Source organism: Emydura macquarii, unplaced genomic scaffold (genome assembly GCF_026122565.2).
Source record: "Emydura macquarii macquarii isolate MOO-44397 ecotype Brisbane River unplaced genomic scaffold, CSIRO-AGI_Emac_v2 contig_1146, whole genome shotgun sequence".
In the NCBI taxonomy this organism is placed as follows: Eukaryota; Metazoa; Chordata; order Testudines; family Chelidae; genus Emydura; species Emydura macquarii.
The window spans coordinates 11,635,493-11,649,797 of record NW_027131283.1 but is presented as its reverse complement, the minus strand read 5'-3'; the positions used below and the strand labels follow the sequence as shown (position 1 = coordinate 11,649,797).

General features: G+C 41.6%; 1 protein-coding gene across 1 annotated transcript in view; it reads left to right on the top strand.

The window, feature by feature from the left end:
- The first annotated feature begins 500 nt into the window (after positions 1-500).
- The window catches only part of FRK (fyn related Src family tyrosine kinase), a 42,880-nt gene continuing 29,075 nt past the window's right edge, over positions 501-14,305 (top strand). The window contains exon 1 of the mRNA XM_067546776.1: positions 501-1,244. Coding sequence (XP_067402877.1) covers positions 799-1,244 — 446 coding nt within the window. The 5' untranslated portion in view covers positions 501-798. The remainder of the gene's footprint in view (positions 1,245-14,305) is intronic.

Below are 14,305 nucleotides of genomic sequence, written 5' to 3'. Positions count from 1 at the left end.
TCTATAACTAACAAATATTTATTTTTCCTTTTGTAGAGTGACAAACCTAGGTCAAGAACTTCAGGGACAGTAAGGGGATTTCTAAAGCCCTGACATACAACAAGTGTAAGCTTGCATGTGGAAAGCGGCAGCAGCAGGTGTGCTCCCAGGTGAGGACGCTAGAGTGACACAGGTATGCAAGTAGGATTCCCACTGAGAAGAGAAACCAAAGCAAACCAGGAAGCAAATAAAAATATTCAGGCAGCCCACGTCTCAGGCTGTGACGACAACAGGCTGGCCAGGTTAGTTATTCATTACCAAGAGCTAGAATGTGCAGAGAGGCTCAGTGCTGATCATAGAGCAGGAGCCCTTATGGGACAAGAAAAGAATCATCAGAAGCAGTAAAACTTGAGATGAGTCAACACTAAGAATTTCTAATTATTTTTACTTATTTTTTGGAAGGACAAAAAGATCAATGATTTTCTGTTGCTCTCAGAGTTTTGCCCAGACACTGTCCTTTTTTTGTTTTCCTGATCAGATGAGGAAGTGAACAATTCCCCCACATGTGATGTTGCATTTGAATGCTCAGGTATCACTCCTATGTCTGAAGCTGCCTGCAACGAGCTCACCGTGGGGCTTTGGAGAGAAAAGTTTCCAGGTACAGCAAAATTTATTTCATTTTGTGCCAAAGGGAGAAAAAATTTCCTGCAAAGAGTTAAAAGGATGACAGTGCAAAAGAAAGTATAAAGGTATTGCCACTTGGAAAACAAAAGAGAGATAAGGAGGAGAGAAGAAGCCACAAAGAGACAGAGGAGCAGCATGGGGAACTTTTGCCGAAAGCACTGCACTTGTATGGAGCGGTGTACCCCTTGGCTCTTCCAAGAGAGTCATTGCAGACCGGGGGACAAATCCAAGACGGACTTAGTCATACCCAACCCAGGCGCGATGAGAGATGACTTACAGTTACCAGACACCTCTGGGGCAGCATCAAACAAAGTTGAGCCTTCTGGACCTTCGTCTTCACTGCATGAGCAGAAGCCCAAGAAGAACCACAGCTTTGTGGCGCTGTATGATTACCAGGGCCGCACTAACGAGGATTTGAGCTTCCGAGCCGGAGATAAACTCGAGGTACTGAATGCATCTCAGGAAGGTTGGTGGTATGCTAGGCTCCTCCTGGACAGTGGGTCAACCCGGCCTGGCCAGAAGCTCCAAGGCTACATCCCTGCTAACTATGTAGCTCCAGATCAGAGCATCGAGGCTGAACCGTAAGTAACACACACATCATATGTGCCAATCGTCGCAGTCCTCTTGTCTTAACACAAAGACCAGATTGTGATACCCTTTCTCACACTGAATAGTACTTTACGCCACAAAAAGTTCAGTGGTGCAAAGCACTATTTAACATGACTAAGGAGATCCCAGTCTGGCCCCAAATAAATAAAATCAGGCAGATGTTTGTTTTAGTGCAAGTTTCACTTCCCTTCCGCACACGCCCTGATCACCTCCTTACAAAGTATGTGGGAATATTAGTAAGTCACAGCTGGTACAGGTAATTATTATGATTATTTATAGAGCAGTAAAAGTATGTTAGGTGCTTTCCAAAGAGTAAGAAGATGAGGTTTTTGCCCCCAAAGAGCTTGCAGTTTAAATAAATAATTGCAACCTCACTAAATTACTTAAAAGGCCAGGAAACAGGAAACATACCCTCACATGTTTTGTTACTAATGATGGGTGAATTTCTATGATATCTGTGTTTGTTTGTACCTCATCACTGACGCAATGCATGGTGCTGTGTAAACAAATCTCTGCCCTGTAGAGCTCAGAATCTGAGTCAGACTATGGTAAAGTAAAAGGATGAATGAGTAGCTGTAGCAAAGTAACATACTTTTGTTAAAGCTGTTTAGCTGTGCACCCAAATGTTGGGATCCTTGTGCAAAATTTATCTGAGCCTGTTAAACCTGTAAAGTTAGATTGGGAATCTAATGGGAGTAGACTATTTCATAAGGAATCTGATTTGAAGTGGAGCGTGGAGCCACACATGTGCATTGCAGTTGGGTAAAAGGTTTGCTAAGACAGCTCTGACTACAATCCCAGAATAGATGCATGTTTCTAATAAAACGATCATCAGTGAACTAGCTAGTAACACTGACATTGTTAGGTTCCAACAGTAACTTTCTAGCTGGATGAGTAGGGACAGTCAACATCTTTTTTTTTTTTTTTAATAGCACCCAGAAATATACTTCACTGTTCAGAGGAACAATGTTACAGCTATTGGGCTAAATCCTCGTTGCCCCTGAAACATGCTCTCCCAACCATTGGCTGGGGCCAGAGGCAACTGACATAGAGTTTGCTATGCCAGCTTTGTACCAGCTGAGGGTTCTTTCATGTTCGGAGAATCCTCAAGTGACCAGTCAGAGCAGGTTTAGGGTCCCTCGTAGTACCCTGGAGACAGTAGTGTCCAGGATCTAGCCCACTGTTACTATCCATTATATTCAGTCAGACAGCACTTCCTCAGTCATATTCAAAAGCCTCTCTTCACGGCCAGGAAAATGAATCTGTATTATTTTGCACTTATCAACATGGACTTTAATCTGCCTTTTTTTTTTTTTTTTTTTTTTTTTTAGCCCAATTACCCAGTTTTGTGAGATCTTTTTGTAACTCTTTACAGTCAGTTTTGGACTTAACTGTCTTGAGAAATTTTGTATCATCTGCAAACTTTGTCACCTCACTGTTTTACCCCCCTTTTCCAGCTCATTTATGAATGTTGAACAGCACAAGTCCCAGTACAGAGCCTTAGGGGACCTTTCTATTTAAATCTCTCCACTGTGAAAACTGGCCTTTTATTTCTACACTGTTTCATATCTTTCAAACAGTTATTGATCCATGAAAGGTTCTTCCCTCTTATCCCATGACTGCTTATTTTGTTTAAGAGCCTTTGGTGTGGGACCTTGTCAAAGGCTTTCTGAAGTCCAAGTACAATATCAACTGGATCACCCTTGTCCACATGCTTGTTGACACCATCAAAAGAATTCTAACAGATTGGTGAGGCATGATTTCCCTCTAAAAAAGCCATATTGACTCTTCCTCAAAATATCAGGTTCATCTATGTGTCTGATAATTCAGTTCTTTACTATGGTTTCAACCAATTTGCCTTATACTGAAGTTAGGCTTACAAACCTGTATCTGCCAGGATCACTTCTGGAGCCTTTTCTAAAAAATTGGTGTTACATTAGCTATCCACCAGTCATCTGGTACAGAGGCTGACCAGAAGCAACAGGTTACATACCAAAATTAGTAGTTCTACAATTTCATATTTGAGTTCCTTCAGAACTCTTGGGTGAATACCATCTGGTTCTGGTGACTTATTACTGTTTAATTCATCAATTTATACCAAAACTTTCTCTATTGACACCTCAGTCTGAGATAGTTCCTCAGATTTGCCACCTAAAAAGAATGGCTCAGGTGTGGCAATCTTGCTCACACTCTCTGCAGTGAAGACCTATAAAAAGAATCATTTAGGTTCTCTGCATTGGCCTTGTCTTCCTTGAGTGCTCCTTTAGCATCTTGACTGTTCAGTAGGCCCAATGATTGTTTGACAGGATTCCTACTTCTGATGTACTTTAAAAAAATATGCTGTTATGTTTTGTATCTTTTAGTAGTTGCTCTCCAAATTCTTTTTTGGCCTCCCTAATTATACTTTAATACTTGACTTGCCAAAGGTATGCTCCTTTCTTTTTTGCTCAGTGGAATTTTTTGTAAAGGATGCCTTTTTGCCTCAAACCACCTCTTTTACTCTGCTGTTTAGCTAGGGTGGCATTTCTCTGACATTTTGTTTGAGCAACTATTATGGATTTTTAAATAGTTTCCATTCAGGCTGCAGGCATTTCACTCTTGTGATTATTCCTTTTAATTTCCATTTAACTAGCCTCCTCATTTTTGTGTAGTTCCCCTTTATGAAGTTAAATGCTACTGTGGTGGTTTTCTTTGGAATTTCCCCCCTTATGAGAATGTTACATTTAATTACATTATGGTCACTATTCCTGAGCAATTCTGATATATTCACCTCTTGGTGAAGTTTAGACTTGAAATTAGATGCAGGTTTCTAACCATCAGAGGAGTGAAGTTCTGGGATAGTATTCCAAGGGGAGCAGTAGGGGCAAAAGTCCTAGCTGGCTTCAGAACAAAGCTTGATAACTTTATGGAGGGGATGGTATGATGGGGCAGCCTAGTTTGACACTTGACAGATCTCTGACTACTGGTGGTAGATATGCCAATGGCCTGTGAAGGGATGTTTGATGGGGTGGGCTCTGTGTTATTACAGAGAATTCTTTCTTGGGTGTCCAGCTGGTGAGTCTTGCCCACATGCTCAGGGTTTAACTGATCGCCATATTTGGGGTTGGTAAGGAATTTTCCCCCAGGGCAGATTGGCAAAGCCTCTGGGGTTTTTTTTTTTTTTCGCCTTCCTCTGTAGCATGGGGCACGGCTCACTTGCTGGTGGATTCTCTGTACCTTAAAATCTTTAAACCATGATTTCAGGACTTTAATAACTCAGTCATAGGTTAGAGGTTTATTTCAGGAGTGGGTGGGTGAAGTTCTGTGGCCTGCATTGTGCAGGAGGTCTGACTAGATTATCATATTGGTTCCTTCTGACCTTAGAGTCTATGAGTCTTGGACCAGATCCTGTGCTCTACTTAGGATTAAATCAAGAATTGTCTCTCCCCTTGTGAGTTCCAGGAGTAGCTGCTCTAAGAAGCAATCATTAATGGTGTCTAGAAATTTTATCTGTACATCCCATCCTGATATGACATATTTCTAGTTAATACAGGGATAATTGAAAGCCCCCATTATTATTGAATTCTCTGTTTTTGTAGCATCTACTCTCCCTGACCATCTCACGATCACCACCCCCAAACTACATGTCAAATGCTAAATGGATGACTAATGTTTCACTACAATCCTTTTTTTTTTAAACAAACAGTAATTTAAAGACTGACTTTGCCACCTGTATTCATGCTGAGTGGTACCTTACAGTGTGGGTAGTCCCCAGGAAATCTCACCCTTGGCAGACAAGGAGGATGGTTCAGTGATTAGTGCACTAGCCTTGGACTTAGGAGACCTGTGTTGAAGTCCTACCACACAGTCTTCCTGTGTGACTCTGTATTTCGTGAGCTGAAATACACTGAAGATTGTACTATACTATATTGTATATATATAGACTATATATATACACACACATACATATACACACTATATACTATAGTAATATGGGCCATATAAGTACCAGAAATAGAGCGAAAGGCTAGGGCCCTGACATTTTATACTCAGTGACCTCTTTACTGTTGCTGTCTATGGAATCTTAGGGTGTACCTGGTATGTTCAGACACAGGTGTGTTCTACTAGGGTGTACCTGGAATGCTTGGTACTAATCAGGTAGTTAAAGATAAACAAATGCCTTTAAATATCAATTGCACATGACCTATATACTGCTGGTAGCACAATAAGTTATGTTATCTCACTTCATGAGGCGTTAATTATGTAGCAGTGTAAAAATATTCCACCAAAGCTCTCTCTGTATTAGGCCAAGTCCAGGAACACTGCCTAAATAGCAGGAGAAGTGGTGGGGAAAGGGCTAAAACATCCTTTTGAAGCTCCAATACGCTCCTTCTTCACCTGGGGAGGATCCAAACAGTGGCTGACCCTCTGTCCTCAGCTCTAAGGAGCTGAGCTCTGCACTGTGAAAGGTGTATGCATCCTTACTCTCCACAAATAGTCTCTTTACCTCCTTCTGCAGGAAGAATGCACTAGCTCCTTTAGCTGGAGAAACCTCCAGGGCTAGGAGGCTGGGCTGGTATGGTCATATTATGATTAACAAAACATAGGGATTTATGATGTTAGTGTGGGTTAGTGTCAGGGGGTGCTCCACTCACTGCTTGTCTGGAGCTTCCTCCTGGTCACTCTGGGGATTAGCTCTCAAGGTCAATTCCTCCTTCTGCCATTTGCACGCCATCTGTCTGTTTCTTAGGGCTGTGACCCCTCTCTCACTTCAGGCACTGCAGCATCATCTTCATGGCTCAACTCTCTGGCCAAGTCACTCAATGTTCCTCCCTTCCACGGTACAGTCCTTCAATTCTCTGTCACTCCGACAGTGACCCAGGCAGTCTTCCTGTTCAGCACCCCTCTACTCTACACAATGCTATGCCATGCCATGCCCTCAGTGGCTGGTAGGGGAACCCGAACCCAAGCCCACCCTCTACCCTGGGTTCCAGTCCAGGGACCCTCAGCCCAGCACCTCTGGGTATCCTTTCCCAGTCCTCACTGCTCCTTTCCTTGGGAGTACAAGCTCCCAAATTATCTTCCCAGGGAGTGACTTCCCTTTCCCATTGGCAGCCCCTTTCCTGCTCTCAGATCCCTGGCTTTATAGAAACCCCACCTGTTCCTGCACAAGTGAGATTCCCTTAATTAGGGCTTTCCTCTCAGCCTTTAGCCCAATAGGTTAATTGGCTCATCTGGCCTCCATTAACCCTTTCCAGGTGAGTGTGGGGGGCCACCCCATCACAGATAGAGATATTTTGTCAACATTTCTGCTAGGTTCTGTGCCTCTAGCATACAGGTGTGTGTTTCTGGTGCTAAATTTGTTTTCTTTGGGTTGTAACTTGATTTTTATTAAAAACACCTGTTTTTGTAAAAAGATATGAAATCCTCCAATGTTCTGTTTGGCTGGAGAGTCACAAAACAATCAGTGCAACAAACAATTTTCAAGGGCGGACACTGGCAGCTTGTGTGGCCACCTTTGCGAGGCCACCAGGACAAAGAGAATACGGACCCATGAATTTGTTTGTGTTTGGGGGCAAGCACAGTGCAATTTCCCCTCCATATCACAATGGTAAAGTATTCTAGCTATCTGATGCCCATTAATAGGAGATGAGCAAAAGTCTTCAAACATCAAATTTCAACAAATGCTGAGAAATTCTAAGCAGTGCCCAATGAAGAGTTGATCAGCTACTCTGGGCCTGTGACCTGAAGGGATACAAGGTTTAGAGCATGCAGTTGCTTCCCTTTTTTCCTGCCTCCTCCCACTCAGGCCCTTACAGTTTAGGTTGATCTGGGCAATTGTTTGGTTGGTTGTTTATTTGATCATTAGTCCATTTCTGATTAGGAGGCTAGATGACTTTCCAAAGTGGAGTTTTATAAAGTCTGGATTTCACTCTGCTTGAGCATACTTTGTACCACAAGGTAGAGCATGCTCTCTAATGACAAGTCACCAGCTGAAGTGCTGGGATAAGTCCTTCAGTATTTTAATTCTGTGTGCATCACAGTCTATACTCAAAACAATGATCTAGCCAAGGTTTCATATTTCCAGTGGGAATGTACTGGAGAGAAGTTGCTTCTCTGCTCTATCTGATCAAAGTCTATACCCTGAATGTTACTCTTTTTGGGTTCAAGAAATAAAACATTAGATTAAAAAACAAACAAACAAAGCAGCCCAGAGATCTATTCTTTCTTTTTAAAAAGCAGGTTCTACTTTAAGCAGGATGTCAATTGGGCAGAAGAAAACAGAGCAATTTTAAGATTAAGCTTTCAAGATGGAAGAACAGAAAGCTGAACTAAAATATATAAATGTCCCCAATAAAAAGTATGTTTTTTTTCTCTCTCTCTCTTTTGTGCTGTGTTGACTATTTTTCTACACTGTAAACAGGAACCATAGTAACACAAATTCACCTGCTTTTGTTTCATTAGCACCAGGTGTTTTAACTAAACAAGGAAACGACATGGTGAAAATTATTATGGACAACAAATACTGCCCAGCTGTAGAGTTAATTTTAATGACTCAAAAAATCAAGCAATGTGAGCGACTGTGCTACAGAGAAACCTTTCTTTGTTTTTTAGAAAAAGTCTGGAGTCTCATTATGTGTCTTCCCCATGCCCCTCTTTCTCATAAAAGGTCCATTCACTGTTTATCTAATGTAAGTTGTATTATATCCACTCCATTTATCCCAACATCACTGACACAAAGGAGTGCTAATAAGAATAAGATGCTACTCAGTAAAAGGGTATTAGAATCATGCTCTAAGGCCCAGATCCTCAAAAGTTACTTAGGCTCCTAACTTCCCTTCAAATCAGTGGAAGCTGGGGGCCTAAATATCTTTGAGGATCTAGGTCTAAATAAGTAGTGGAATTAATAGGACTACGTGTTCAGAAAAGAACTGCACATTATAAGTATGGCAAAATCTGGACCTCCACCTCTGGGGTAGAATCTTTTTCCAGCTATGAGCACTACTTTTCCATGCAAAAAGGAAACAATATCAAAGATCTGCACAGAAATTAGTCAGAAATGGGTGGAGGACATATTACATGTTCAGTCCCAGAAGATTATCTGGCTGAATTACCTGTGATATGGTTCTTTGGTTTACAAACCACTGTTGTGTAAACATGTGTATGACACATCCCTCCCGACAAAGTAGTGATTAGAAGGCTGTGGTATGGTTGTAGGCTGAAACTGACTGCTCCAAGCAGAGGACCCACACAAGGCCTTATGACCATTCACATCGCTGATTCTTCATAAACTATTTTTACAAGAATCTGGGAAACTGCTAAATTCAACTTTGTACAAACTCCGATACAAAATTTAAACCACATTCAGATAGCTAAAATAAGCCTGGGGCTTATCAGTGCTTACCCTCTAACCAGAGAGAAAAGGAGTGTCTGGAACCACAATCTATTCTGGGAGGACATCTTCTATCTCCCCTTCTCACTTCTACCTACACTCCTTTCCACAACGAGTAGGTCATAATGGGGAACTTCAGGGGGGTACATAGGGCAGTGAGAGAGAAGTCACAGTGGGTAGGGGAAAGATAAAAGGGTGTCTTGATCTGTATCTGGTACCCAATGGATACTAATAATGGATATCCAGGATCCAAGTATCCAGGAAAAAAGGAATTTGCCGTATCCCTAACAATTATCCCCCTCATAATTGTTTAAATAAAAACCTCAATCATGGTATCAAAATGTGAAAGCCTCATGAGAAGAACTGCAGTACATGGCTAAGTGATAACCCCATTCACTATCAAATATGTAAACAGAGGGTCAGATCCTCACCTGATGTAAATTGGGTTCAGGGAGAAAAATAATGAACTATGAAACTACATCATAGTTTCTGTTTCCTCACCTTGTGACTAAAATAACCTTCCTTTGGCCAGGAGATCCAGTGGATGTCAGTGACTGAGTCTCTAGGTCCCACACATTAAGCATAACAATACTTCTCATATGGTATCATAATAATTTAATTATTCATCAGCACGAATCCGAGCAACAAGCATGACTCAGAACTTTCCCTCCCAAGTGCATTGTGTTTAGCTAAGGTTGAATTATGCTGCTCTGAACAGCTATCTGGAAAACCTGTATTTCTTGTTCCATTCAGGAAAAATAGTTTCTGATTATGGGAATTAAGTGATCAGTGGAGATCTGTATGGCTTGTTTGTGTGCTTTAAATTAACCCTTTTCTCAAGTTTTATCTACATTAAACATTTTCTTTAATGTTCTGAGCAAGTTTTAATGACAGTTTCTGAAATGATGTAGAAGGCTGTCCTTGTCTATATTTCTACTTTAACCATAGTCAGAACCAGTTTCTCTCTACCTTTTGCTGACAACTGGTAGCTAGTTGTGCTACAGTAGGCAGAGCTTTGGATGGTGGAGCTAGTAGGGAGTTTAAGTCTACAAATATCTGGAGAGTGTAAACAAGAGGAATAGAGAATTATCTAGGAAAGTCCAAGGGGGTATAGTTAAGTGCAGTGGGAGGAAATTAAAAAAGAGAAAGAGTGAAGAAGAGGAAAGCTTCCTGCTAATGAAATCAATGCTATGAAATCATTCCCCCAGGGTGGCTGTGAAATCCCTGCTGCAAGTGGTACTTCCTAGGCACAGGGCAAAGATTCCCCCAGCAAGTACAGCAGTCTTTCCCTTCCTCCTATTGGCTATTAGCTCTGATCTTCTCCTGCCCCTTCCCTCACAGGCTTTTCATTCCCACTCTCACTGCTTTTCCCTCCTATATAATCCTCTGCAATCTTCCCTCAACCTCTTCTTGCCTATCTTCTCCCCCACTTCCTAACTCTCTTTCTCAGTGTCACTGTCCATGCCTGTCAACTCATTCCTCTCACCTTTCCTCCTTGCCTCCCTCCTGTATGCTCATAGAACATTTAAAATATAGATGTGTGTTGTATGTAAACATAAAAATCCACTCCCAGCCATGCTGCTGCGCAAGGCATCTCTGTCGAGATGGGCTCCATGTCCACAGGAGTCCAGCCTGAATAAATTCAATTCTTCTCTCACTTCACAGAATGGAAGTATACAGGTTCTGCTGCCAAAGGGACATCTGCAGCCCAGAGGTGGCGTACAGAGAGAGCGGTCTTGGTCTTTCCAATACGTTGGAGTGTACATCATTGTTGCTAAGGCTTCTTGTCAGAGGGTACCTGGCCCTCTGAAGGGTCAGGGTCTCAGTCTACTTCTCACAGGCTCCACAAAGAGGAATGAGGCAATTCAGGTTCACCTGGGACTAATTAATCACTGAATATTTGGAAAGCAGTTAATTGGGTAGGGAAGAACCTAGGCATGGTGAAAGAGACCCTGCTTCCAGTGCAGAAGGGTGTTAGGTGAAAAGAAGATCCTTGGGAGAGGAAGAGTCCCAGTCTGCAGGAAGTGAAAGCTCTTACCGAAAAGGTTTGGGTAGTGGGGAGAACTTGGGGGTCACCAGTGAGGAAATGCAGAGAGAATGCTCCTGGGTGGGAAAATTTCCAGAAGGCAGGGACTATGAATGCTAAGTCTCAGAGAAACCTGGCTCCGATGAAAGATTTCACTAGTCAACAGCAGATACCATAGATTAGAGGAATTGTTTGCTGTCCTGAGGAAGGGTCCTTCTGGTTTGGTCTCCATGGGAGGACCTTAACTCAAGAGGAGAGATCCTTTCCTCAGCCAGTGCCAAGAGTCCCTGGCTCTAGAAGAGAGTTCTGGGTCATGAATACCTTGCTGGTAAGGGACCTTGGACATAACTAAGGTTGATGGACTCAACCCAGTCCTTAATTTGTGCTGGAGCATGCTGGGGCTGAGCTCTGGCATTTCCAGGCTTGGCAGTTCATAGCCCCAGCACCTCTGGGCTCCCAGCCAGCAGCCACTGCTCTCCAACCACCTAGATCTGAAGTCTTTTCAATGTTGAGGGAGAAGTCCTGGGCTAAAATAGGTGCCTGAGAGGAGATCTAGGGTGGATTGCAAGTCAGTCTTGGTGTGTACAAGGATAGCACAATTATCAGTATGCTGAAGGTCAGTAATAACAGTCCCAGTGATCTTAGTTTTAAAATGAAGATGCCACAGATTGAAAAGATGGTGGTCCATGTAATACTCAATCCCAATTGCATTGGAAAGACAGTCATGAATAAGAATCAAGATTACAGCAAGATAGATAGAGAGGGGTTGAGGCAATAACACAGTCCTGCTTAACACAAGTACGGATGATGAATGGGTCTGTTTCTAACCCATTCATTCTATCATGAAGTAGCCTGAGACCACGAGTGATCCTCAGTGGACAACGAAACCTAGACAGCACTTTCCATAATGCTTCATGATTGAATAGAATCAAAGGCCTTAGTTAGGTCAACAAATGCCATAAACAATGTCTGGTATTGTTCACTACACTTCTCTTGGATCTGTCATGCAACAAAAATCATGTTGGTGGTGCCCCAAGATGGTCTAAAACCACATTGGGATTCCAGAAGGACATCTTCAGCAAGAGGGAAGACACGGTTCAAAAGGATGCGAGCAAGGATCTTCCTGGCAATGGAGAAGAGAGCAATACCTCTGTAATTCCCACACATTTACTTGTTCCCTTTCTTAAAAATGGTCACAATATTGGCATTTTTATGTCAGGTGGAATTTCCTCATTAACCCAAATTCTAACAAGTAGTTGATGAAGTTTTGAAGACCTTTGAAGACCCCCACATGGATAACATCTGGGCCTGGCACTTTGTTGTTTCTATTCTGAGTGATGGCACGCCAAACTTCCTCAGAAGATGGGGGGTCGGCAAGAGGTTCTACTACTGGATGCTGAGGAATGGACTTGATTTTGGCAGTGGAGACTTCAGATTCACAGTTCAATAGAGTCTTGAAGTGCTCCTTCCAACATTGCTTAAGGGCTACGTTATCCTTAAGAAGTTGGAGTTATCCTGGGATCACAAAGGGGTTATACCATTTGAATTTGGCCCATAGATGGTTTTTGTTGCTTGAAAAAAGCTTCTCATATCATGCTGATCAGCAAACCTGTGGATCTCTATGGCCTTTGCTTGCCACCACTGATTCTTGATGTCATGCAGCCTCCTTTGAACTACAGCTTCAAGCTGATGATAGGTCTCTCATTTTTGCTGGCTAGAGGATTCATTTTGCCAAGTGCAAAATGTGCTTCTGTTCTGGTGAGTAAGTGCTAGGATTTCTTCATTGTTCTCATCAAACCAATCTTGATGGTGGTGAGTGGAATATCCAATGAATTTAGCACATGCCTTGTGAATAATGGTTTTGAACTCCTTCCAATACGTTTGGATGTCATTGATGTTGTCAGGTAGGTCAGAGAGCCTCTCAATGAGGCGTTGTTGAAGAGTCTCATGACTAGTGTGATTTTGAAGTACCTTGATGTTAAATCTCTTCCGAATTCCTTTCAGTTCTTTATCGTGTTATGGTTCAAGCTGCATTTTTGTGATTGATCTGACTGACCGATTGTCTGTCCAGCAGACATCTGTATCTCTCATGGCTCATGTAATATAGACATCAGTACAATCATGGCTCTGATGATGACATAGTCAAGAAGGTGGTTAAAATGCGATCAGAGAGTTGTTATTTATAACACTGATTAATTATAACATTATATAAAACAATATATAATTAACCAAAGCAAATATGCAGTTTATTATGGGATCAGGACTGGCCAGTCTGGATTTGTCCTTTTTTAAGTTCATCTTCCTTCGTGATAGAAACATTACTCACACCATAAATGTTTGATCAAGCAAGCAGAATGCTATTATTCTGAAGCCTTCACCACATGTTCTTATTTATTTCCTTAATCCCAATGAATAACTTTAAGCATTCCAGGTGCTAACATAATTTGTTGATGACTCTTTCTGATCTTTTTACTGGTAACTTGCAGATAAGGTATTTTTGTTGAATAGGCTAATTATGTATAGTATGATAAATTGATTTCTTCTGGAGGCATGTTTATCAATATTTTATTTAAGAGGAAATTTTCTGTACATTGACACAAAAGAATACACAATCCACTTTTTGATAACTCTCTGTCATCTTTTAAATCAAAGAAGGGGGGGAGGAGGAGAGAGAGCGGTAGTCTTAGAGAGAGGTTGTTTTGTTTGCCAGGAGCTCAATAATCCCAGTTGAAATTGATGAGCAGTTATCTCATTTTTTTCATCAGGTACATTCTTGTCAAACAACCCAATAAAATTAGCTAAATTTCATTTTCAACATTTCAGCTGAAATGCTATTTGAATAGGTTTTGAAAATCAGATGTGTTATGTGTGTCTGGAGTGCTATACAACCGCTCTTAAATGAGCTAATTTTCACAGCCCATAGTCAGCTGTTCAAGTATTTTCTGTGACATGAGGTGGGCATTGTTTTTGCTCATCTATCTCACAGCAGCAGCCTGCCATGACTGCCAGTTAGTCACTTCATAAATCAGCAAGGAACTGGAATTGCGAAGAATCTGTTCAGCATAATTTAGTTAATTTAAATGAATTTATTTCATTTAGTGCAGATAGCATTAATAAATTACAAATCAAGATTCATCATAAAAACATATATTCTCCTGTAGTTCAAATGGGACTTGGCATCAATTCTGTTCAAAAGGCTATTTAAAGATAGCCATGGTGAGTCTCTTTTATAGTAAGGACTCTCTATCAGGCTTAAATTCTAGTATCATTGAAATCAATAGGAGTTTTGGCATTGACTTCCATAGTCAGGATTTTACTTCAGATATTTAAATAGTATCTTCTAATAGCATGTGTTGTCCTGTTCCCCCTCCCCCTCAATATTCTAATGTTGTTGTTTGTCCTTTGAATTTGAAGATGACCATGACATCACTGATTGGTTTGGTTTCTGTGAACATATGACTGGCTGATCAGGCCAATTTGGGCTTTGAACGGTCTGTGGCACACTGAACAAGAGATGCCGCTATGGTTTACGTGATTAACAGCAGACATGCTGCTGTTAAGAGATGTATGCTGCTGGCGCTTCTGCTCTGCCTCAGTAGTTCTCTTCTGCTCAGAGGCTGTGTGGCTCCAGTATG